The 26,205-nt window shown below is 42.4% G+C and overlaps 1 protein-coding gene and 1 long non-coding RNA gene across 4 annotated transcripts in view; one reads left to right on the top strand and one right to left on the bottom strand.

Moving 5' to 3' along the window:
- ulk1b (unc-51 like autophagy activating kinase 1) overlaps positions 1-21,826 on the bottom strand; it is a 28,871-nt gene extending 7,045 nt beyond the window's left edge. The window contains exons 1-21 of one of the 3 annotated variants that reach the window (XM_046066688.1): positions 21,179-21,826; positions 19,990-20,082; positions 19,500-19,541; positions 16,269-16,301; positions 15,089-15,125; positions 13,391-13,564; positions 12,229-12,302; positions 7,713-7,814; positions 6,776-6,834; positions 5,565-5,647; positions 5,168-5,218; positions 4,626-4,717; positions 4,238-4,403; positions 3,855-3,918; positions 3,562-3,648; positions 2,995-3,138; positions 2,730-2,878; positions 1,561-1,820; positions 1,172-1,377; positions 769-890; positions 281-406 (exon numbers count right to left, since the gene is read on the bottom strand). In XM_046066688.1, the coding sequence (XP_045922644.1) occupies positions 281-406; positions 769-890; positions 1,172-1,377; positions 1,561-1,820; positions 2,730-2,878; positions 2,995-3,138; positions 3,562-3,648; positions 3,855-3,918; positions 4,238-4,403; positions 4,626-4,717; positions 5,168-5,218; positions 5,565-5,647; positions 6,776-6,834; positions 7,713-7,814; positions 12,229-12,302; positions 13,391-13,564; positions 15,089-15,125; positions 16,269-16,301; positions 19,500-19,541; positions 19,990-20,082; positions 21,179-21,268 (2,254 nt within the window). In that variant the 5' untranslated portion in view covers positions 21,269-21,826. Of the gene's footprint in view, positions 1-280; positions 407-768; positions 891-1,171; positions 1,378-1,560; positions 1,821-2,729; positions 2,879-2,994; positions 3,139-3,561; positions 3,649-3,854; positions 3,919-4,237; positions 4,404-4,625; positions 4,718-5,167; positions 5,219-5,564; positions 5,648-6,775; positions 6,835-7,712; positions 7,815-12,228; positions 12,303-13,390; positions 13,565-15,088; positions 15,126-16,268; positions 16,302-19,499; positions 19,542-19,989; positions 20,083-21,178 lie in introns of those variants that run through there. The other 2 variants (XM_046066689.1, XM_046066690.1) reach the window with 2 other exon arrangements.
- Positions 21,827-22,967: 1,141 nt separating this feature from the next.
- On the top strand, positions 22,968-23,481 carry LOC123981664. The gene is made up of 2 exons (XR_006827807.1): positions 22,968-23,149; positions 23,336-23,481. It is a non-coding gene; the product is annotated as an uncharacterized LOC123981664 (long non-coding RNA).
- The last annotated feature ends 2,724 nt before the right edge of the window (positions 23,482-26,205 follow it).

Below are 26,205 nucleotides of genomic sequence, written 5' to 3'. Positions count from 1 at the left end.
GGAAAATTGTGTGTTCGGAAAAACGGTTATTTGGGTTATTACTCCCTTAATGTAACTATATCTCTCCGCAGTTTGGTTAATTTTAATCTTGGCTAGCGGAAAATCAACCTTTTATGCTTATCTCCATGACATTTAATTAAGTTTCCACATCAAAGTAATAGCCTCCCACTGCTCTGTGTTGTATGACGTGCAGAGCATAATAGTAATGCTGCTGTGGAATTTGATTCCCACCTGCTGCAGAAGAGATGTGGCGACAAATTGCTTTTAATTAATGTGCTACCTGAGTATTTCCTCTGTCTGGAGGTATGAGGTGGGGTGCTGCCACTGGGAGGAGAGCCCACAGTGAAAACCACCTGTGCTGGGCTGCTGGAGCTAGGTGCAAGGCCTCCCTCACCGCCGGAGGGCACTAGAGGGAAGAAAAAAAAAATGTGATTGAAGGACAACCCTGAAGATCAGGGCTGTATATATCATTGACCATTTTCATTTTCCAAAATAAACCGGAAAGTGATAGACCTGTAAATTACAGAATTAAAATAATTAATTGGAACAGCAATGTATCAAATTCTATCCACTTGCAATATGTTATTGCCACACTGATATCTGGAATAACAAATATTAGAAACAGTTGTTATTTTAAAATTGACTGCTGCTGTAATTCACTGTTATGTCAGTTTGGGAGTAGTTTTTAACATTCACACAATCCTGAAGTAACCTTTTACGAGTTGGAATGGGCCACATAAATGAACTGAAATCCCAATCCGTGCCTACCTGTTATGTCTATGGCTTTTTCAGAGGTCAGGTTCTCTGTACTACCTCGGTCACCCACAAGTCCTCCTGGTCCAAATGCAGCCATCAGCAGCATGTCGGACAGACGACCAGCGCTCTGAGACCTGCACCAAAGAGGACAGGAGACAGAGACATAGAGCAGAGAACATGAAAGGAAGGAAAGTGACATGAAGAAAGAAATCACTTTCAACAACATTCAGCAACACCTTGTTTAAATTAAATTATTTACTTTTCCTATTTTATTTGTATTTAAGGTATTTTATTATTTTGTTGTATATGTAGTTACTGTACTGCACACCACTCTATCCTGTATCTGTAGGCAAATAATTCCTCCTGGATATGGAGCATCAGCATGTTAAACATAAATAGAAAACAACAATCTAACCTTCCAAAGCCCTTGGTATCATCATTCAGTCTGTGGATGCAGTGGGCAGGCTGGGTGACCTGTGTAGGAGTTAGCTGTCCTGGGTCTCTGGGCTCTGTAGGGGCAGTCCTGCTGCAAGGGGAGCCAATGACCAAACCCTGCTGTGTCAGGAAGGTCACAAGGTTCGGAGAGCTGGGGGGCTTGGGGAATTCAAATGGAGGGATGGTCTGAGGGGAGAGGTACCAGGGGTTTGTTTAAGATGCTTGGTAGTCTTTTCTTGTTCTGTGAATCTCAAGAGAATTAAACACACACACATACACACAGATTCTTCTCTCTCTCTCTCTCTCTCTCTCTCTCTCTCTCTCTAACACACACACACACACACACACACACACACAGAGCTGACTCACCCTGGAAGGGGAGCCCAGGATGGTGGGGAGGGGGCTACGCTGCATCAGCTCACTGAGCCTGGGGGAAGAGTGTAGAGGGCGGACAGTCATCAGGCCTGCCGAGGGGGCCACCACTGGGTCCGAGTGCTGCTTCCTGATCTTCTGCCTGCCCCCACCACTTGCACACTCCAACAAACAGGGGGCACTGTGGAGCCGTGTGCCCAGTCCTGTCATCGGTGGGCGTTGATGAGATGTCAGCCGGGGTTCAACGTGCTGAGGAGCTGTGACACAGACAACGGTCAGAATATTCCTGCTTTCAGACAGCAGCTGGCATCGCAAAATGAAGTGCCAGACAAAACAACAAATCCACTAAGAGATAGCAGAGATGTACAAGTACTGTCCGACTCCCCCGCTGCCCTGCCGGTGCCGGCATGCATGTGCAGACAGCTAAGGGACTGTGCCAGCATGAGGCACAGAAGAGTCGAGAGGAACTGGCGAGAAGGAGAGTGTTTGTGTGCGTAGGAGGTTGGTTCATTTTCTCATCCATTTAAATTTCAAAACTTCTGACAACGTTGGCAAATGCTAATCACAACCATATTTCCCTCTTTTTCCTGCAGTTGAATTTTCAAGCAACACCACCTATAACAAGCTAATCGCCACCATTTAGTCTATAAAAACAAACAAACAAAAACAGTAGTAGTCCCCAGGGTTCATAACTATGTCTTCAAATTTTTTTGCGCAACCGAAAGTTCAAAATCCAAAGATATTCAGCTTAGAACCGGAGACTGCTTCATATTTCCGCTTCATAAATGACTTAATCGATGATAAATCAATGTAATCAATCAATCTTTTAATCAACAAACCCAGTGGTCAAGAAGCCCCGAAGAGATAAGAAAGAAATTTACTTTTGGAGAATACTGAATACGTCCAGCTCTTAGGGCCTCTAAAAAAATTCGAATTAATTATCTGAGATGGAAAAATCCACTTGTTGGTTGAATTGCTTGCAACTCATGTCAACCGTTTCAACATTTCATGCAGATGCATTACAATAAAGCCAACAACCACTGATCCCGTCACTGATCCTGCTGTATTCATCAACTTTCATTCAAGATATATATACAGTACAGAGAAAGGATGGGATCTGCATTCGTAAAAGTGGTTTACATATTGAAGACCAGCCTCAGAGCTACCTTGAGGGGAGAGCTGAAAAGGTCTGGCACCTCCCAGGGAAAGCCTGCGATTGGTGGGGATGGCTCCCTGCCCATAAGGTGGTGACGGCCCGGTCCGAGCAAAGCCCAACGAGCTTCCACTGCTGCAACGACGCACTGGTGTCGACAGCCTGATGATATAAAGTTCATGAGTCGCTGCAGTCAATATAAGAAACGTAAATAATCATTTACATTTGCAACAGTGGGACAGCATGTGTGTTGCACTTGTGCGTTTGTGGATACGGACCGTGGTGAGCCATCCTGTTTGGTAGAATAGAGGTTCTGCTCCATGCGCTGATAGTTCTGGAGCTGAGTGGGGACTGGGATAGGCAATGACTGACCATGGTTTCCATAGTTACCACCACAGTTACCTCCAGAGAACTCACTGGGCCTGCCAACAACAGCGAGAAAAACACACAGGAGAGGAGGAGAGGGTTAGTGTGTGTGTGATATTCTGTCACTGATAATCCTGCCAATCAGTGTACAATGTTTGTAATGTAAAAACAAACATTGCATTGTGTGTAAGGATAACATGACATGATCTGAAGTTAATTAAAGGCTACATTTAAGTCTTTATTTAACTTACCTGATACTATAAATTCAGAAAAAAATCACAACTTTCTGCTTGAGTCGACTTAGAGCAAATAATTAATGAATGTACCAGATATCAAATAATTTACTCCACCGGCTTCTTTGGCCATTGCTGCTGCTTCTTCTACCAATCATTACCATATCTCCCCAACCTTCTCTTATGTCTTGCCCTGTGAGCTACACATCTATTACCACAGCCAAACATTCAGCTTTGTGCTGTTACCTCACAGGACTTGGAGACCCACTGTAGGAAGGTGAGTGTGGTGGTGTTTTGGCTTGGCTACACAGACCAGCAGAAGCCAGGAGAGAGCTGATTAAAGAGAAGGGACACAGAAGACATACCATTAGTACTTTATTAAGCTGCCATTTTAAAAAGGAATGCAGCACATGTTCTCAGTTTTACTGTAAATGTAATTACAATCCTCCCGTATGAGTTGCCTTCTGTAACACTGTCACACAACTACATGAAAGTGTAATACAAGGAATGGCAATCTATGACCGATCCTTGTTTCTTACCCGCTGTTCATCAGGCTGTCCGGCAGCACTTTACTCTCACATGTCAGCTCACCCGCTGGCAAACCAAGAAGATCAAAAGAACAGCAAAATCAAAGAAGAGTGAAAAGGACATTTCCCCAATTATTGTCCATTCTATTAAATGAATAATAGACGTTAAGAAAAGAGACTAAATAATGACAGAGTAGATTGTCTAGATAGAGTAGAGCTTTAGATTATGAAATGCTGGAAAAGCCACATAAAAGCTAGTCTAGTCTGAAGAAAGGAATAAAAGATGCATGGACTTCAGCAGTGATTCCATAGAGCTGGAGCCAAGGCTCGGGCTACGCACAGCTGCATTTGACATTTAGTTTGGGATCCCATTAAAAGAAAAAAAGTGTTCTTACTGGTGAAGTGAGCAGGCACCATCACAAAGTCATCTGTGTCACAGGAGGAGGAGTTCTTGCTGCTGCCGCCCCCTCCAGATGAGTCCTTGAGGAGAAAACCAGTGGCCTCCTGGGTAGGGGAGGCCAGAGCTTTGGCACGCAAATGCTGAACCTCAGCAAGAGACTGCTGCAGACACAACGAGACAGAAAGTAGCAGATAAACAAAGAAAGAAAGAAAAAAATAACTAATAAAAGAGCAAACAGTGAGGGAAGGCTAACATAAGTGTGGACGTGGCTGGCTTGTATGACTACACGTGCAAAGACAGTTTGTTACTTGGATACAGACAGAGAAACAAAAGAGAAAGTGGGAAATAATGAAGAAATTATACAGAAATAACTAAACACAAACCGGTGGTGAGGCAAGGTGAGAGGTGGAAGAGCTGCTACATGAGCTGGCTGATGCAGAGCTTGGGAAGCAGGTCATGGACACAGTAGGAGTCGCTGTAACAAAATGCAACACATTCATTAGACAACCCAAGAATAAACACAATGCGGATTGGTGGGAAACAGAGAGAAACGGAAACCTTTTCTGTTTACAAGAAAAGTCCATGTCGTATGTCACAACATGTCATGGTGTTTTGCTGAGAAGAAATACTATGTGGCTGGCTTTACTTACTGCTAGATGGAATAAAAGAATCATTTGGATGACACTGACATTATTTCAATCTTGCATTATTTGAGGGTTAGTGTAGTTAGTGTTTTAGGCAAAGGTGGAATTTTATTTACTTGTGCGTGTTGTGTACTCGAAGTGCGAGACATTATAGGTGCAGGAAATTTTAAGTTGCATAAATATTCAAAAGGGTACAATACAGATTTAGTCCAGAAAATATGTATTCATGACAATTATCCAACCAAGCTCCATTGAGAAGTGTATTGTTTCTTCTTACTTACTCTTTTTCACGGATGAGCTAGCCTCCAGGAAAGGATGACAAAAAAACTCATCTACCACAAGAAGAAATGGAATTAGCAGGAGGTAGTGAATCAGAGCAACATTTCCTACATTAAGAATCTTTGCAGTACAAGAAACAAATATAATGACCGACAGTGTTGTGCATACAGTGAATAGACACAGACATTCGATCTTTCTTTCCATGGGCCTTATTTCTTTATGCAACACTTCTTTATTAAAAGAGAAACACTACATTCACAGGATTATTTTTTGCATCTGTTGTCTGGGTTATTTGACCGGATAAGCATTTATAAAACGCTTATTAGTGTAGGTCTGCACCAACACCATATAGTCTGTATAACTGTTTTATTCATTTTACTGTGCTTGACGTTCACTAACCAAAGTCCATGCGATCCTTGTGGTTGCGCTGCAGCAGACCCAGCAGCAGGTGCCTCAGATGGCTTGAAGTCTCTCTGGGGATGCTGCAGACAAATAACACCACCATCAGTGTGTGCTGCTGTGCAGATAAAAACTTGATTTAAAGGTCACTAGGGATGTATCCAACTTTTTCAGTGTTAAACCAGTGTAAAAGGAATAAGAAGTATTCCTCACTGTGAGCAAGAGACTGGAAATCATTCTTTTATGTATAAGGCAACATCATGCTTGACCTAAACATTGCATCCTAAGCTGGTAAAACAAAATAGTTGGTGGGTTTATATTTTGCAGTGCTACTGACACACCCTGAAACATTGGCTTTTGCAAGAACTTGTTGGTGTAGTGAGCATGAAATACCTCCAAACTGCTGATGTTTTTAGCTTTGTCCATGCTATGCTAGCTCTCCTAGCAAAATATTTGGGTCTGCCGGTGCACTGTTGATGCATTGCAAAGTACGCACATAATTCAAATCTCACTGATACCCGATCCAGCTTTTTGAGTTAGTATCAGGCCGATATCCGATATCAGTATCGGAGCATGCATCCCTGAATAAGACAATGAAAACCTTTACTACTGATACTGCAACTTTAAGCAACCCTTGGTTTGTAACCAAAAAAATATGAATCTGTATCCCCCACAGAAAACTAAATAATTCATAACCTTTTTCAAAATATTTAGTATCTTTCACAATTGAATTCCTAAAACAGGAGAATTTCAGGTTGGCATTCATTAGGCAGCTGTGATAAACAGAAATGTAAAACATTTGTGCTGTGAATGCATAGGTTGTTGGGGTCTTGTCATCTCTAATATTGTTGTAAAACTGCTGTTTAACTGTTAAAACAACCCAGCGGGCATGGCTGTAATTTGGTGGATCTCTGTATAAGACTTCTTTTCGTGACTGATCTAAATATCTGATTTTAATAGCACTGTAGCAAAACAAACACATTTTTCAAAGATAATGGTCTCTTTCTGAGGAGTTTAGGTCAGACCTTTGCTTCTTATTAGTTGTTCTTTCTGAAGATTTATCTCAGTAAAGTGTCTCTTTTCTGGTAAGCAAAATCTATACAACACATTCAGACAAAAATGATGAACTTCACTATATTTTTCAGTCTAACCGTAACATCTGTTAATCACATGAAAAATATACAAACTTTCATCTCGCTGTAATTCCTTACTTGGGGCTGAGAGTCTTGTTTTTTTCATAGAACAGCCGGAGGTCCTGGGGACTGCTAGCCTAAATATGACAAAATGGGAAGAGCAATAGCTGAAAATATGTAAATGTCAGCAGATGTGTGTATGTACACACACACAATCATACCACCCTTTCATACTATAGTTGCATACATTTTTTAGGGCACAGTATGCTGCCACTGCACAGACTGAACACCAAGCCAGGCACAGTTAATAACACAATTACACATTTTAACATGCCTGTCATTGAAGCGAAGAGTGAAACTACTCAAGTAGTTTCAGAAATGCTGCAGGGCCACTTTAGTTAAGGTAATTTATAAGAAGTTATGCGTGACATCTTTCACAGCATCATTTAAGTCAGTTGAGGCAAAATGTTGTGTTTTTGTTCCTGTGTATCTTGCACATGATCTGGTGAAAAGAGACTGTTTATATACTTTTAACAAACATACTGAGCTACAGTTTGTGACCAAGAATGAAAACATGTTAAAGGAGCATTTAGCAAGGTTTTTGGATAATATTTTCAATTACTGCACATGTGCAACATTTTAATCATATTAAAATATTAGATTTCATACAAAGGCCCTTAGAGATTCCAGATAAGCAGCCTATTTCAAAAGTTGTCTTTCACAGAAATACATTTACATTATCTTTTGCTGAAAACACAGTTGACATACAACTGTGCAGCGTGGTTTCAGAAAAGTCAAGAGAATGAGAGAATTATAGTCAAATCATATATAACATAATGATTGTTGTTAATTGGGTCTTGTGAAAATTTAGGAATTTAGATGCTGACCAATCCCTAAATGACAATGTAAGTAACTATGTTTGGAACAGGTCTTATTCCAAAAAAAAAAAAACATGCATGCTCGAGAACGTAGCCCGAATCAAACAGCATACAACCTGTGAATGTAGTGTGTTCACCTGAAAAGGAGCCTTCCCAGTCAGGCACTGAAACACTATGGTTCCTATACTCCACAAGTCAGCCTTGGCATCATAGTTTTGGGACATAATGACCTCGGGAGCCTGGTGAGGGAAAAACAATAAGATTGCGACACTTCAGTGGAAGTCTTTGATTAACAATTAAGTTAGTGTTAGAGTGTGTTCTCATTTATAGCATTTGTTTCGATTGTGTCTCACTATGGGATGCGCCTCTCCACGTATTCCTCAGGAGCATTCATCTCATTATGCCAATCCTGATTGGCTGGTGATCGTGGTGCCTGCGTCTGGTGGGTCCACCTACCCTTAAATAGCTTATGCTACAACGCAGACACCATTCAAACACCTCTTCTCGCTTCGGAGCATATCTTGATCTGTCGTACGGGCTAGCTAGCTTAACTGTCCACAGATAAGAGCTGACATCTCAGTCGCCGGGCGCTAGCTGCCTTCGACACGCTTCGATTCTTCGGTCTCACCACAGAATGGAGCATTACCCGCCTGGCCGTTTCACGGTAAGGTCTTTTTCTAACATGTTAGCACACCAGCTAATGCGACGTTCTTCTTACTATCTAATCCCCCTCACACCAGAGGAGACGGTGATCCAGGGGCTCAGCTCTGCCGCTGCGGTAATAAAATTTCGAGCAGGGACACACACCAGGTCTGCTCTTCCTGCCTCGGGCTGGAACACGCCCACTTGGCCGTTGAAGCCCCCGGGTTCATGAATATTCCCTGGCCTGCGGTTGTGACGGAGACCACCAGATCCCGTAATGAGGGTAAGAAATTCCCTCAGGCCAAGAGGATGGCAAAACAGCTACTCCCAGTTTTTCCTGAGCTACTGGATGAGGTCTCAGTTTCACGGAAGGACCACCTGTTCAGCAGCACGACCCCGATACAAGGCGCTTCCTCCCTAGATTTGGGCATGGAAAAGCTTGGCATGCTCCACATGCCCCCCATGGAGCCGTTAGTTGCAGCCCACCTCCACCCGTGAAAGACCACAGCTCTGCCTTCCCCGGAAAGATGAGGCCCACCCCCTCAGTTTAAAATCCCTAAGTGGCCGAAGCCCCAGCCCGCCCCAGCAGCCCCTCCAAGGCAGGAGGCGAGAGCGGGCTGGGCCAGGAAGGCTCCTACGCTGACGTCGGCTACGCTGTGGCATCCAGGCCTAAGGTCAAGGGCGCAGTTAAAAACAGTGAACAAAAAAACAATTAGCGGTTTGGCAGCCTCACCACTCCCGAGAAGAGCTACGGCTCCCTTCAGGATGCAAGACGCTGCCGACTCCATCGGTGCACTAACACCTCACGCATGCGCAGTGTCGACCAGGAGTCACGCACAGTGGGGAAGAGACACTGGGGCTTCCACCTATCTCTCGCCGATGAGGGAAAGGTGGGCGGCGTTCACGACTTTGGCCTGGGTGCTAAGAACGATATCAAGGGGCTACAGGCTTCAATTTGCTGTCACCCCCCCCCCCCCCCCCCCCGCATTGTATGCTCCCGGGCTCAGGGGGAATCAGCTCATATTCTACAGGAGGAAATTGTCTCGCTGTTAGAAAAGAGAGCGATATGTGTAGTGCCTCCCCAACGGAGTCAGAGCGGCTTTTTCTGGTCCCCAAACTGGGGAGGTGCGGTCTTCGCCCTATCCTGGATCTGTGAACAAGTAATTATCAAGTAATAATCTTTGACCTAGTACCTCACGAAATACAAGTTCAGGATGCTCACTCATGCATCCCTGCTTCGTCTGGTGCGCCAGGGCGATTGGTTCACGTCTGTCGACCTGAAGGACGCACATTTCCACATTGCAATTTATCCTCAGCACAGGAAATATCTGTTTGCTATTTGGGGTGTATATTACGAGTACAGGGTACTTCCCTTCGGTCGGTACTTGTACCCAAGTGTGTTTGTGCGGTGTACCGAAGCGGCTATGGCCCCGTTGAGAGGGCAGGGTTTCCGTCTGGCTACATATTTGGACGACTGGCTCCTTTTGGCACAGTCGGAGCAGGTGTCAGTGACGCAAACGCGACATCTTACAGATTTTGGTTTTACAATAAACACAGAGAAGAGCGTGCTGTCCCCAGCACGGAGTATAATATTTCTGGGGTTACACCTGGACTCGGTGTCCTTTACAGCTCGCCTGGCGGCAGAGAGGGTATAGGCTGTCAGGGCTTGTACGAGCATTTTCGCCTACGCAAATCCGTCGCCTTCAGATTGTGTCTGAGGTTACTGGGACTGATGGCGTCAGCCATCCTGGTGGTCAGACTAGGCCGCCTGTTCATGAGGGATTTCCAGCGCTGGGTGGCTTCCTTCGGACTGGACCCTGTCCGTCATGGCGCACGGAGGGTGACAGTCACTGTGGAATGCATGATGGCACTGCGCCGCTGGCAACATCCAGCTTTCTTGGTGCAGGGTGTGCCCATGGGCGTCATCCTGTCATGGAAGGTGGTCACCACGGTCGCAAGTTTTGTCGGGCTGGGGAGGAACACACGAGGGCCGGTCTGTGAGGGGCATCTGGAGAGAAAATCTCTGGCGCTCGCACATAAATTACCTGGAGCTTTTGGCAGTGTTTCTTACCCTGAGGCGTTTTCTTCCGTTTCTCAGCGGGCATCATGTTCTGGTGAGGACGGACAATACGACTACGGTAGCGTATATAAACCGTCAGGGGGTGGTTGCGTTCCCGTCAATTTCACATGTTGGCACGCAAACTGATACTCTGGAGCAGCAAGCGTCTCCTGTCTATGAGAGCGACACATGTCCCTGGGTTTCTGAACCTGAGCACGGATCTGCTGTCCAGGGGCGCACCGCTATACGGCAGTTGGGCACCCAGCCATTGTGAGGCAAGTGTGGTCGCGTTATGGCCGGGCCGAGGTGGACCTGTTCACATCGAGAGTCAATGCACAGTGTCCGCTGTTTTTCTCAATACACGATCCACGATCCTCAGAATGTGGTTAACACTATTCAGAGCACCTGGGCTCCCTCCACCAGGTCCCTTTATGACTGTAAGTGGACAGTGTTTGAGGAGGGGTGTCTCAAGGAGGGACATGTCCCTTTTCAGTGCCTGGTTGGCGTGATTTTGTCATTCCTGCAGGACTTGGTTGACAAACAAAATGCTGGCTGCTATTGCTGCTTGTCATGTGGGGTTTTTGAAAGGGCATGCTGGCTACTCCCTGTTTCCAGGCCACTGGCCCCACCGTGGGATCTGGCAGTGGTTCTGGATGGGCTCTCTGGCCCCCCTTTTGAACCTCTGGGGGAAGTTGATTTAAAACATCTGTCTCTGAAGACAGTGTTATTGCTGGCTTTGGCTTCCGCAAAACGGGTCGGCGACATTAAAGCACTCTCGGTGTATCCTTCATGCACTCAGTTTTCTCCGGGGGATGTCAGAGTGTCGATGAAGCCTAATCCTGCCTTTGTGCCCAAGGTGGTTGGCTCGTGCTCGCCCATTGACTTTAGGGCGTTCTATTCGCCGCCTTTCTCCTCCCCTGAAGAGGAGCGGCTGCACGTGCTGTGTCCGGTTCGTGCCCTGTGCTTTTACATGAATAGGACTAGGGGGTTTCGGAGAAGTGACCAACTCTTTGTGTCCTGGGCTAGCCCCTTTATGGGCAAGCCCGTTACCAAGCAACAGGTCTCCCACTGGATTGTGGGGTCGATTGCTCTGGCCTACACTAGTGGGGGTCTGCAGGCTCCGCCAGGCCTACGGGCTCACTCAACTTGTGACCTTGCTGCATCCTGGGCCCTGTTTAAGGGGGTCCATATCAAGGACATTTGTGCGGCGGCAAGCTGGTCCTCGCCCCTCACCTTTGCCCGGTTTTATAAACTGGATGTCTCTGCTCAGAGTGTGGTGCGTGCAGTTCTGAGCACAGGGCCCTCGCTGGAACCGAGTGCTGCTTCCTGAGAGCCGGTAGTTGTTGAGATAAGCTTGTCTGGCAATACGGGAGTCTCCATATCCCATAGTGAGACATCGAAACGAATGCTATGAATGAGAACTTTAGGTTTCTTGCGTAAACCCGGTTCTCAGAGTAGCATGAGTGAGATGTCTGACGAGACAGCCCTTCTTGCGGGGGCGAAGCGAGAAGAGGTGCTTATTTTGAATGGTGTCTACATTGTAGCGTAAGCTATTTAAGGGTAGGTGTACCCACCAGACGTAGACACCACGATCAGCAGCCAATCAGGATGGGCGTAATGAGATAAATGCTTCTGATGAATACGCGGGGAGGTGCATCCCATTGTGAGACATCTCACTCATGCTACTCCAAGAACTGGGGTTACGGAAGTAACCTAAAGTTTTTTAGGTAACACTGTAAAATTAAAAGAACTAGCACTGAGCTTATCAAATAATTGTGTTTTCAAAATGAAATGGGAAAACTGCCTTATTTTTTTACTAAAAATTAAGAAAAGTTCACTGCTCGTGACGGTCTGTTAACCTCTGGTCTGACTGAAAACACAGAATCATCCAATCTGACATATCTTGGGTTCAATAACCCTCATATCTATATAAAGCTACAAAAAGTGTTTACCATGTACATGGGGGACCCACAGAGGGTTGCCGCCATCATGTTGTTCTGAAGGTACCTGGCAAAGCCAAAGTCCGCTGTAAGGAGATGGGGGGGGGGACCAAAAGAGGATGAGTTAGCATTTGGTGCTGGAAATGCTTAATATTTGGCTGATTATACTGATTACATTGAATCCCTCTCACACTATGGATGTGCTTTTTGTCAGTACCTGTGTCTGCATAGGAACAATGAGTGTATGTGTGTGAACAGTTTGTTAGTGTGACTGAGCCGGTTTTCCCCAGGATCACAAGGCTAATAACAGTCTGCAGTGACTGGGAATGACACAAGCCTCAGACTTCACTCCCACAGGGCAATGAATTCTCTCCAGAGGAACAAGAATGAATAGGCTTAAGGATTACCAGAGTTTCCAAACAGCTTTACACACTATACTCGGCCATGACACTCATTATGGTGATTACTTGTTATTACACCAAAGTCATCCTTTGGGTCAAATCATTGGACGTTTCCTCTTTTCTTTGTGTTTTATCAGAGGACGACTACAAACACTGCTGAGGGAAAATTTGAAATTCAATATGTAACCAATTTCCTCTGACAAGTTTAGTCCTACAATCATAGTGTAATAAATTACCATGGGGAAATCATTATTGGGTCCTGTTGCTGTAAAATGGTCTGTAAGGCTCATGATTACGCCGTAGGGATTTCCTTGTGCTGCTTCATGAGATTCAGGAGCGTTCTGGTGCTTTCCTCTTGAATGTCAATGTTCACCTTTTTTGCTCTATTTATTTATGACTATCTTTACATGCCCTTATTAATCAACAGATACTACATGCACTGCTACATTTTAAAATGGGTGCAATATTAAAAAACACAAGAAGTGAACAAATGTAGCAACAACATATCTTTATAATGTCCAGTTTTAACTACATTGTATAAGTCTAGTGTTCAATTTTTAATAATCATCGACCATTTTTTGTTTTAGTTTCTCTCTCAGACTTTTCTTCTTTCTTTTTTTTTTTCCATCTTTGGAAAAAAATGATTGCCAGGCACTCATTGTGACAAGCCCATTGTGTTTATAGGCAACAACAGAAAACTGATGATGAAATGTGCACATGCCATCATCACACCATGTGTACATACTCGCAGACCCTCTCACCATCAAACCTACCGATCTTGATGCAGGTGTTGTTTGAGTGTGACTTGCGTCCTGGTGGATAGGAAAGCAGAATGTTCTGGGGTTTGAGGTCCCTGTGGATTATGCCTTTCGACTGTAGGACTCTCATGGCCCCTGCAATCTGCTGCAGGAAAACCCGAATAGTGTCCTCACTGAGCGTGCCTTTGGCTGCAGAGGAACAAATAAATAAAAGCTTAATTAACTACAAGTGAATTCCTAGGTGTACTGCCTGATTCTCATACGTCACAGGGCGTGTGAAATTAACTACTGACGTAAGACACATGGTGGGGGTTGAATGACCCTCTTTACTAGATTCTTAAATCTATGTAAATCATACTAGTTTTCCAAAAACAAAAACAGGAGTCAGACCATGCAACACAAAACAGGTCATCTCATTTCACCTCTAAAAATATCTGTAAGATATATTTTCCCCCTCTGTTCTCTCCCATCAACCCACTGCCACCTCCTGCTCCCTGTCCCTTCCTTCTCTCCAATCATCTCCCTCGTCTCACAGTGGTACAGTATGGTTCTATGTGAGAGTCCCTCCCTCGTCTTGAATTTCTCTCTGGCTCCACCTTCCTGCCAACAGATTTTTAAAGCCAGGCTCAGGTCTGACTTGGGCCAGGAAAAAAGTTTTGCTCACTGACCACAGTGGGTAGTGGATCCAAAATCAAACCCACTTTGGATACCTGACAGACAAAGTTAGCAGCTACAGCCATAATTTGTCTGCAAACAGCTAGCAGCTGATGTCTTTTTTCCCCACACTGACAGACACAGTCCCACTTCAGACTAGCTGAGTATACTGGCTATGGAGTAGGGCTACAACGAATGATAATTTTCAGTATTGATTAATCCGTCCATTATTTTCCAGATGAATCAAATAGTTGTTTGGTCTATAAAATGTCAGAAAAATGTATGTTTTCAGTGTTTCCCAAAGCACAAGTGTTAGTTTGCACTCTTTCAATCTTGGCAACAGATCTGAAACGGTTCCTGTATTATTCATTATAAATTGCTGTTATCCTGTTATTGAAAGATTTGGACGTGGATGTGAAGATGTAAGAGCAACTAACTTTGCATGGGCTTCAAACTTTGAAAGGCAGTAAGCAAACTGTCACCCTAGAGTAACCCTAACCTTAATCCATCCTTACAGAGGCTCACTCTTCACAGGTCAGTTCATACCAGTAAAAAAAAAATAAAAAAATACACATTATAAAAAAAAAAACAGTACAGCCTTGCACAATTTGGATTTAGCTTAAACTGACACCAATCTCAGTAAATGTACAGAATACTATTTCAAATATCTAGTTTTCACCTCCTTTGCTTGGAAACATTTATGATCTCTACAGAAAAAGGAATTCCCAGACTGTTTTTCATGTAGCAAGGACTCTTAGTTTCTTGTCATCAAGCAACAAAAATGACATTTCACTCGTTTAACCCCACCGGTCACAATTGTGGCAGCGTCTTTTTATTTTATTTTTGAAGCTCTAAAAGTTGTATTGTTGGTTTTGGGCAAGAAACTTAAAGAGATTAGTTTACTTCCTGCTTGCACATCTGGAAGAAGATGTCTTCCTCATACAAAAAGTACTAAATAAAACACCTTAACAGATATTATAAATATTTGTGATTAAACGTGTTAATTCAGTTTTTGTACTTAGAAGCAACTGGAAGTCGTAGATTAATTACTGCACTTACAGTGTAAGTAGTCAGCCAGGTCACCCCCATTGCAGTACTAGGATTAGAAAGAAGAGAGACAGGAAGGGGGAGAGAGAAAGAGAGAGCGAGAGAGATGAAAAGGAATAACATTAGGACACACAGGTAACACGGAGGGCTGGTGTGTAACTAGTGAATGACATCATCCAGTCTCTGAAGGGATCGAAAGCGAGAGATCAGAGCAGTGATTTGCTGAAGAGTGATGTGTTTACAGATGCATAGCCTTGCTTTCATTCCCGGCATCAATGTGATTGAACCCAGGAGAGGACGAGGTGTGGCTCTGAAAGGCTGCCTCACAAGTCATTTCCTCTTCTAAGACACCGAGATAAGCGCAAAACCACGAAGCTAATACTAAATGGAACGAGTCAGAGAGATGCATTTGCTTTCCCTTTCAATCCATTTACATGTGTGTCCAGGCACTTTTCATTGATACTGTGTGACGTTTAATTGCTGTTTTATTGCTATATGTGGACCCCAGGAAGACAACCCAAACCCAGAAGCTAAAGGGTATGCAACTAAAGAATGAAAATGAAAAACTGCTTACAGTCAGATTTCAACCATTTTCAGTTTTCCCTGCAGTTCTCAGTATTCTTTGCGAATGTAGACACCGCATTTTGAGATCTGATGCCTCTGATGAGCATTGTGTGTTGCCAAGCTAAACACCTGCATGTCTGCTTGCCAACAACAATGTCGGCCATTTTAGAACAGTAACCTTTATGTTGAAGTTGTGCCTGAGCACGCTTTTTGGCTTGTCTTGGCAAAAATGTCAACACGGTATTGTGTGTATCTGTACAACAAACATTAACAGCACAACCAGGCTGAGGAAAATCCCCCAAAATATAATGATACATGCATTTAAATACTTGCCTTTCCTGCCATGCCTTGCAGGATGACAAATATGTACAGCATGAGTATTATGTTTCAACTTTAGTTCAAATTCCAAAGTACTAGTAAAGTGGTAGCTGGAAGATTTACAAATATTATTTTATCTGTAGCTCTTCATCAGGTAAACATTATGAAGCCACAGCAAAAAACCTAGCTGCATGTGGATGTTGGGACCATTTACCCCCACTGACGCCTGAGGACACAGCTAATTATAGCCCAGGCCCTGTCAGACAATACAGCGCTGAGCAAACAAAGCCAAACATCACAGTGAGCTTACCTCCATTACCAGGTACACTGAGCTGGCAGTTTCCTAAAGAGAGAGGAGATAAGAGTGGGGGGTAAACAAACACATGTCAGTGACAGACACAGGAGGTACGCCGGTCATGTTCGAGCAAACTAAGCTGGTGATTCAGATGGCTGAAACAGCCTAAAAGGTTGCAAATAAACTGCTAGGATTAACTGCTAAGAAAAAAATTTGAGTCTGAGAAAAATAACTGAAAGGCAGATGCCAACAAATACCAAAGCTTTGCACAGTAGTAGTCCACATAAAAATAGTAATTTTGTAGAGCTGGACCTATACCAGACTCGTACACCGCTGCACTCGGTGGTTGTGAGTCATTACAAAAGTTTGAATAACAGCTAATTACAAAAAGTAAAAGCACACCTGGTGTCAGAGAGAAATTATGAAAACAGGGAATCAGATTGTTGGCCCTGCAACAGCAGGATCAAAACAATGGGTAAATTGTGAGCAAGTGAGAGACAGTGAGAGGTAGTTACCTGACTGTAACCTTTTACCTCATAAGCTGCCACAACAGCAATGACAAACAATAAATAGCTAGTCATTTACTAAAAACTTGGATACGTTTTGATATTGCACATCTGGGGGACTCAGAGTTCCAGCAACTTTTCTAACATCTGTTAGCTACTTTCCTCTACTATCCTCTCTCTGTCTGAGGCAAACGTTTTGAAAAAAGAAAATATACTGCGGCCAGCTTGAAAAAGCTCCCTTATCACATGGCAACAGATGACTGCGGCCTTTCACTCTGACCTCGTCTCAGTGTCATGATGGATCCATCAGTCAGAGGCCACACCGTTTTCTATAGTTCAGCTGAGTTAGGCCTTTTGAAATTGGTTGTCTTTGGCTTTACTGAAGACGGACAGCGACCAAACCAGCCAGCCTTGTCAGTTTCAGTCGCACAGCCAACCATCTGGTTTCCACAGGCTGTCTCTCAGTTGCATTTATCTCACAGTGTTGCAGCACAGAACTGTGAGATAAAGTTTCCCTGTCAAAAGTTGTTTGTTGTAAGGAGTATCAGAATGGACAGATTGTGGTGCTACGGCTTGCTGTAAAACTCTGAGATCACCAGGTCACTCTTGTAGCGGTGACTATATCCTGGTTCACAAGGTGGAGACAGCACAGGTAGCCTCTGTTGCTCTATGAGTGAAAATGTGTATCATTACATTACATTAGGGCTGCGATTATTTATTTTCAATATCGTTTAATCTGCCTATTCCTAACTTAAAAACAGGAAAAAAGCAGCAAATCCATAAATTTTTTAAGCTGGAACCAGAGATTGTTTGATGTTTTTGCTGTTTGCTCAAAACCTGTTAAGAAATAGGAACTTGTTCTATTGCTACACATCCTTTAGTGCTGCAACGGTCACACAAGCATTTGCCTGTAACCCCACGACGATTAAATCGTTTCTCATTTTAAGTCACTTTAGATAAGGCAATAAGACAAAATGTTAAATTCAAAGTGAATGCATCTCTCTGTTGTCCAGCGTTTAGTTTCAGTTTCCTGCTGACCTAATTAGATGGCTGGATGGTAGGCTCTCCTACTCAGAACATATACACTGTCTTCTGCTGTGCAACAACAAACCTATAATCTTAGAGCCCCGGCTCGGACTATCTTAGATGCCCAGAGAGAGGTGCCACTGTGCGTCAGTATAAAGATAAGAGTGTGAAATATTGTTATGTTCTGCATGGACAAGGCATTATAACCAGTTGCAAAAACTTTTCTTTAGGTTTTTGATGAAGATCTCTTGAGTAAAGCAGTTAAATCCCTATTTGCCATCAGTACAACTGTGTTGGGATGTATAGGCACCTAGCAGTGCTCAGCATATGCATATCATGACTTTTTTGTAACCTTTCTTTGCACGATAACTAAGCCCACTGACAAAAAAAAAAGATAAGGGTATAGGATGAAAGGTTAGAAACCATTTTTGTCAACATTCCTGAAAAAAAGCTTTGCAACCCTTGCACAAAGACATTTGTTCCTTACGAGTTTCTCCGACAGCAGACTGTCCCTTGCCCCGTACTACTACATCATTTCGGCATTTTGCAAAACTGTAGTCTTGTCAGATTTCACAATTAGCTTAACCTGTGCATTCGATGTTTTAACCAGATGGCAGTGTGTTAGTCATAGAGCAAAAAGACAAAAGAAATACCTGGTGAGTTATGATGTGTATTTGTGTGGGTGCAGGCAGTCGTGTTGTTTTAACTATCTGGCAGGTGTTGCCACAGTGAGCTTCAGACTGGTTACTAAGCTACTACAATGCAACACCTGTCTAGTACTGACACTGAGCTCAGAGTTTAATACTGATATCTCTGTCTACACATGTACACATGCACAGGTTGTATGGAAGCATAACCCCTAGTCTAGACCAAAAGGTGGCGACATGTCTTTTGTAATGGAGCAGAAATACTTGAGGCAAGTCAAACATTAAGACACTACACTTCCCAGAAAGCCTTAATCAAAGAGACCAACAGGAACCACCCATGTGACAGTAGACAGAAAGTAAACATGGGCGTTGATGACTGAGCTCAATGGGACACAAAGGCAGAAGCATTTTAATGAAGCTATAAAAATCTGCAGTAAGTGGGAAGAGCAGAGGGAAACATGCCTGAACAAGACAGAACAGAAACAGTTTTTAGAGCAAACAAATGTAGAAAAGCCTCATTTAACAACTAGGAAAAACAAAACTGTTCAAGCTGCAAGAGCCACAAGTGGGTCGTGCAGAACAGACATAACCAACAACCCATCTGCTCTCCTCTGTGAGCACGGACTGATGGGGAAACTGGGACAATAAGAGGTGTGATAATTATGTATATAAACAGAAGCCTCAAAACTGCGGAATCAGCCTGTTCCTGACATGATCCCAGCTATCTAACCGCTAAAATAAATTGGGAAGTCGGTGATTATCAGACATGTTCCAAAGATTGGTTAGTCTTAGAAATTCCTCAAGCCCATTCTGAGCTAGGGAAAACGGCCTTTGAATATAACGCTGCGAATTCTTGGAATAAATTACTCTTTTTTCGAAAATTATATTATATTATATTATATATATATATATATATATATATATATATATATATAATTGATATTTGTATCTGCTGTGTGCTATAGACAGGGCTCAGCTGTAAAAGAGACCCTGGTGTCAGTCTGATTCTCTGTATAAACAAAGCCGGTGAAAAAAATGATCTAGATACTGTGTGCAGTTTTAAATACCTGAAAGTCCAGTAATGCAACAATGTTCTCATGTTTCAGTTCCTGCAGAAATGACAGAGAAAAGCATTATTTGAATGACACATCTGCTTTCACTATGTTCCCCATGTTCAACGGGATGACCATGTTGAGACAATCACTGCTCATATTTCACTCTCTCTCTTACATATTATCTCCAGTTTTAGATACTGAAAGATTTACTACAACAAAATGTTGTATTACCACAATACTAGCAAAATGATAAACAGACACTTCTCACAATCTCAAGGTGGGACATTTGACAACCGCACAGTAACGCTGAGATTTACCACTGCTGATGTGGAATGAAAGTGTTGTTTTTGCCCAGCAGGTCACCATTTTTACTTGGTTTCAAACCAACAAATGTTTCTTTACACATTACTTATGCATGTGTTCCTTATAATATTGTTACAAAGACATTTAGTAACCTAATTACATCTTGGGAAAGAGTACTTTCCAAGAGGTTCCAACTTACCTTGAGTATTTTGATCTCTTTTCCCAACAGTGTCTGGGATTTTGCCAAGTTCTTCTTGTTTATGCACTTTACTGCCACCTCCCAGTCATGTTTCTAGCAGGAAACATTACATGCAAAATCATGTATTGGGTAGCTTAAACAAATACAATGCAGCATGTGTAACACTGCGCTCTACTACAATCTACTGTCTTTGCACTACAGTACAGTGATCAGTACATACAGCAAATTAGTTACATTTTTAACATGTCTCAGCATAGTCCATTTGTCAAAATCACAGATTCTAGCACACTAAAACACATGATTTTGGACTACTGTTGACTGATGTTCCGATTTGAAATAGTATTCTGTACTTCAGCGTTTCTAAATGAATTTGGTACTGATTACTTATCTGCTGAGACTGTAATCAGCAAGGAGGTAGTTACTTACTATATATAGTAAGTAACTTATATAGCAAGTAACTAGTATAGTATATATACACACTATAAATACTATATTTCCTACAACCCAATGCTATGTCCTTGTCAGTGCATTACAGCATATTTAGTTCAGTTATTTGGATGCACTGTGTTATGTACGCATTGCAATATTTGTTATCTGATGACATTATCCTCTATTATGGATGAAGTGTACCCTATCTATGTGCCAATGTACTAATGAAGCAACAAAGATGCTACAAGCCTACATTTCCCTTGGTGTTTTATTTTTATCAGCAGATGTGATACATTTTATTACCAGTTTGTCATTAAATGACTGTAAAGCCGTTGTAATTTAGACTCTTTCCTTCCAGATATAGGGCATGTTTCAACATGTTCATTAATGGCCTCTGTATGGAAACAATTATGTCTGCTCTGCATCTAAATTTGCCACGATTATGGCCGTGCGTATTTTAAACCTGCCGAAAAATAAAGACCCTCACACAGTGAGTATCCATGCATTAAGGAAATGTGACGCAAGTAATTTAAAAAGTATTACAGCATTTTATCCATTAACTGCCGGTTATTTTAGGAAACATCCTGTATGCACTATTACCAGGCCTCTTAAGGTCGTACAACGAAAACAAATACACCAGATGGGCAATAAAATGCGATTCACGCCTAAAAATACAACCAAACCTCTTTAGCGACCTTTAATGTCGTCTGTTTGCAACTAGATATATATTTTTTAAAAGCAATATAGTTAGACGACTTACCTCTCGGTTTCTGCCTTTGAACACGACAGCAAATGCGCCATGTCCTATGAGGTCCTTCCGACTGAACTCGAATTTCCCCACCGTCTCCATATTGTGCCAAAGTCTGATTTTATCCTACTTAGACGCGGACAAATGATCAGGAGTCCTCAGGTCACCCTTGTCGCTAGCAAGTGCTCCTTTCTCCTCTGTGAAGTAGGGGCAGCAGCAGGGATGTTCACCCCCTCTTTCACTTGCCATGGGTTGCCTTCCTGACAACAAACTGTCCTTCTCTCTCATGTTCGCACGCACACGTTTTGGAGTTCAACTCCTAACAAAGCTGTATGGTCATTTCCATCGCTGCCTACGCGGCCAACACGAAGTTAGCCAACTTAACAAACGGGACCAGGACGAGTCTTGTTGTCGCAGCTATCCTTGCCGCGCCACCTTAAAGAGCAGCTCGCTGCGTTTTGTTTATATTCAGAGGATACTCTGCTTCTGTCGTCTGAAGCGTCCACAAGGCGAAACGAGCGCTGGCTGTGAACTTAAAAGAAGTTAACAATGTCTAATAAGCATAAAACATTGTGAATATTCACCGTAATCTCTCGCAATTAGCAGCTGACTCGCTGAAAGTAATGGTGGTCCCAACAAAGCCAACGGCGTCTCACCGCTGCAACACAACGCATGCGTAGAGCAACTACAGCTGTAGGTTTGACGTCAGAGGACCCTAGTCAGAAAACGAAAGTGATTTTATGTTGAGTACAAGTCTGCGCTGTTTGTATATTTGAATGTTTTATCAATAAGTATTGATATTATACTGTTTGTTTTGGCTATATATTCTTGTTAATGAAATTACTGTGTCACAGAATGAGTAAACGCAGAGAGGATTGAAATGAATTGTTCTTATGTAATTTATTTGTAGCTTTGGAAATATTGTAGTTATACATTCATGCCAATAAAGCTGATTTGAATTGAATTGAATTGCATGTCAGGGTCAGATTCAAAATAAATACAACCAAAATACCACAAAACGTGACAAATAACATTTGTGCATAAAATACTAAGACATTTGGCAGCATAATTCTAATGTGTTTCAGACAGTCTGGATATTTTTTACTAGCTACTCCTTTCCAGGAATCCTTGTAGTGAGGCAACTGAAACAAAAGGTTATAAATGATCTTGGAAGTGGAATTTATCCCATAATATCGATCAAATGAATCTTCTTTTATAATAGGAGGGAATAATAGCATTTGCTCTTGATTAAAGTTTAATTGGTGATCTCAAACTTTATTTTTATTATACTCACAGGTAGAGAGTACAATTATCATCATAATTATCATTATCCTCATGATTATCATCATCGCTGTCATCATGGACTGTGTAATGGGAGCTTCCAACACCAAGTGATAATCCCCATTATTTGTTGTATGTAGGCGTGTCACCTTTGCATAATTATTGTACAGTTTGTCTCGCTGGGAAAGAATACAGAGTAGGGGAGGGGAAAAGGGGAGCAAATACAAATTGCACTGCATCTCGAAACACAAATATGAGGAGAGAGAGAGAGAGAGAGAGATTCACATGTCCAAAGGACATAAAATAGGAAAAGAACAGTAGAATGTATGCATAAATATGGCAAATGAGGAGGGGGAAGTGAAAGGGAATGAGAAGATGGAAGATTGTTGAATGTTATAAATGGAGAAAAATGTCAGGTGAGAGGATGAGACAGCAGCCAAGAGAGGTTGAAATGATGGGGGGAAATGGAAGACAAAATGGGAGAATCTGGGAAAAGATGACAGCAGAGAGCAGGTGCAGATGGAAGAACATCAAAAGAAGTGACAAATAAAACAGAAAAAGGATGTTCGCTGGGTGTGTTTCTGTCTCCCCTGTCTGTTCTGTCTGTGTGTGTCTGTTGGCTCCAGGCTTCACACAGCTGTTCGTAATCCAACAATGATCCTCAGCCTACTCACCTGCCTCTCATCATCCTGTTTACCTGCAGTATCTCAACTTCAGCTTTCTATCCACTTGCCAGATTGTTGTTCAGCCTTAGCGGTAGATACTCTTGGCCAACTTTGGATCTGTGGATTTTGCCTGTTTTGCTGTGTGTGTTTGTGTGTGTGTGTGTGTGTGTGTGTGTGTGTGTGTGTTTTACCTGCTTGCTAACCTGTGTCTCCTGTGCTTTAGGATTATCACCCGCCTGCTCGCTTCCTGTTCACTACCTCCAGCCACACCACCTTCACCTGCACCTCCTCCACTCTCTCTGCCTTCCCTGGATTCCCCAGCCCCGGCCCTCACCTTAGTTTGCAATAAAGGCATTTTATTCTGCAACAGCCTACTGTCTGACAACTGAGTTTTGATTCCAGCCTTTCAGGAAATATAACATAGGAAGGTGGTGATGGTAAGCTCTAGAGGGATTTCATAAGAGGACAGTAACATACACTTACATTATCTGTAAAATACATCCAATTTATTTTTTGTCAGTGTCCGAGCTGCAAGGCAGAGAAGAAGAAGAGGCTACCATGGAGTAAACGTCAATCCCCACACGGAGATGGTGACTGTCTAAAGAATCAGAACGATGGTATCACTATAATCTGTTAATAACACGCTAGATGCAATCAAGGAAAAACTCAAAGACAGACTTAATTAATTTTTTCTTTACCTGTGTACTTGGCCAGGATGAGAAATTTCTGTACTACTCGTGCACCACTTCTGGTGTAACTGCTTTCCCGAGTGTAAAATATTAAGACATCTGTCTTTACTTTGTTCCAGTCTTTTACCCACTTCTATATGTATGTGATTTTATGTTAATTTATTGTTGAAACGTTGTGTCGCTGCTGTTCTTGCCCAGGTCTCCCTTGTAAAAGAGATCTATGATCTCAGTGGGACAAACCTGGTTAAATAAAAGTTAAATTAAATTAAATAAATTTTAAAAAGTAGCGTTAAATTTTCCTCATTCAGGATGTCAGCAGTAATGTAAGTTGGGTTTGAACTGGCATTGCAGAGACTAAATAATTGCTAGTTTCATGCCTGGAACATCACTGTCTATGTTCCAGTAATCCAATCCAATCCAATCCACCTTTATTTATATAGCACCTTTAAAACAACACTGTTGACCAAAGTGCTGAACACAGTCTACAAATAAATAACAACATACAATAAAGGCACAACAAAGAAAATTAATAAAGCAATAAATCACAAAAAATAAATACAATAATACAAAACTGAAAGGACAACCCTCAAACTGTATTAAAAGCCTAGGAAAGTAAATGAGTTTTAAGACGAGATTTAAAAACAGAAAATGACTCAGTAAGTCTAATATGTAGAGGCAGCTCATTCCAGAGTCTCGGAGCTGCCACAGCAAACGCACGGTCACCTCTAGATTTACATTTAGATTTAGGGACAGTAATACAAGCAACTTAGACTACACAAAATGTCCTTCAGTCCAGTTATAAATGCAGAACACTCCATTAATTGTATTGGTCTCTCAAGTATTTGAATGTGCAAAATTTAATGAAGCTTAATTTTAATGTAAGGCATTTTTGTTTCTGTTTCTGCAGATCATTTGATGCATTTCTGACATATACAGATGGCTTGTCATCTATAGTCTAACTCCCGGGCCATCAGCACTGGTTCCCATCAAGGCTGTATTCTTTCCCCTGCAACAGCTGCATCTCCAGTCACCAGTCAGTCAAGCTCCTGAGGATGACACCACCCTCACTGGGGTCATCTCTGGTGGGGATTACAGTGGAGCTGGTTGTGGATTTCAGCAAGAGCCCAGCCCCACCCACCCCCATCACCCTGTGTGACTCCATGTTGACACTGTGAAGTCCTACCATTGCCTGGGCACCATCACCCAGGATCACCAAGAAAGCCCAGCAGTGAGACAATGATGGTGCACTTCTACACTGCCATCATAGAGTCCATCCTCACCACCTCCATCAAATATTTTGCATATCACTGCATCGGCCATATTGCACATATTCTTTATTATTCTTGTGTGTGTGTGTGTGTGTGTGTGTGTGTGTATATATATATATATATATCTTGTCAATTTTTTATTTGTATATTTATATATTTTATTTTTTTGTTGAGCACCAAGTCTCCAAAGGAAATTCCTTGTGTGTTTAAACCTACTTGGAAATAACGCTTATTCTGACAGGAAAGTCTTTGCACAGTCAGGTGCAGATGATAAATGTAAACATAATTTAACACTGAAACAATAAAAATGTGATATGAATTCATAACACAAAATTCACACACAAAAAATCTTTTATGTGTATGAAAGTACCAGAGGGGGGCAGTAGAGGACTGCAAAACAGAGCATGCCTATTATATCCTTTTTTTTGCGTTGGGATGAAAATATGGAAACAAAGTTCTTAAGTCATATCATTTCAACATTTCATTTATTTCAGTAATCGTAGGAAATTTAATGTCATCAGTGACAGTACCATGAAACACAACAAAACAAGTTGTTAAAAAAAACATATTTTAAGTTGACTTCACATTGTCAAAGATCAATTATTCAAAGGGAGACGAACTTTTGACACACAGTGGAAGGACCAGTAAGATTATCTTGACACATTCCACTCTCAGCCAACTCTCACTGGAAATCTGATATCAACGAGTATTGGGTCTTAGCTGGTAATAAGTCAGATGGCTGCAGTTTATTGTGTGCTACTGGTCCAGCAACACTGGTGCATGCTATCACAAATTAGTCATGGTGGTTTTCCTTCAAAGAATCAGGCTAAATTACAGTGCTGTGCAGTTCAATTCTGCCTAATCATGCCCCCACTGATAACAGGCTGCAGTTAGGCTGATGCTGTGATGTGTTCATGTACATAAAACAATGTTAAATCCATTTTCACCCTGCTACCCTTCAGCGTATTTCACCATGTCAGAATGTTTGACTGTATAGGACAGTTGGTGTATTTTGCTGTAAGCGGCCCACCAGCCACCATCACAGGTGTCTACTCTGCAGGAGTTTGCTCTGATTTTGAATATTTTAGCTGCTCTGTGGTTCCCTCAGAATGATTGATTGGTTCTCCCTGGCCCAC

Source organism: Micropterus dolomieu, linkage group LG13 (genome assembly GCF_021292245.1).
Source record: "Micropterus dolomieu isolate WLL.071019.BEF.003 ecotype Adirondacks linkage group LG13, ASM2129224v1, whole genome shotgun sequence".
In the NCBI taxonomy this organism is placed as follows: Eukaryota; Metazoa; Chordata; class Actinopteri; order Centrarchiformes; family Centrarchidae; genus Micropterus; species Micropterus dolomieu.
The sequence above is the reverse complement of the archived record's forward strand: the minus strand, read 5'-3'. Positions and strand labels throughout refer to the sequence as shown.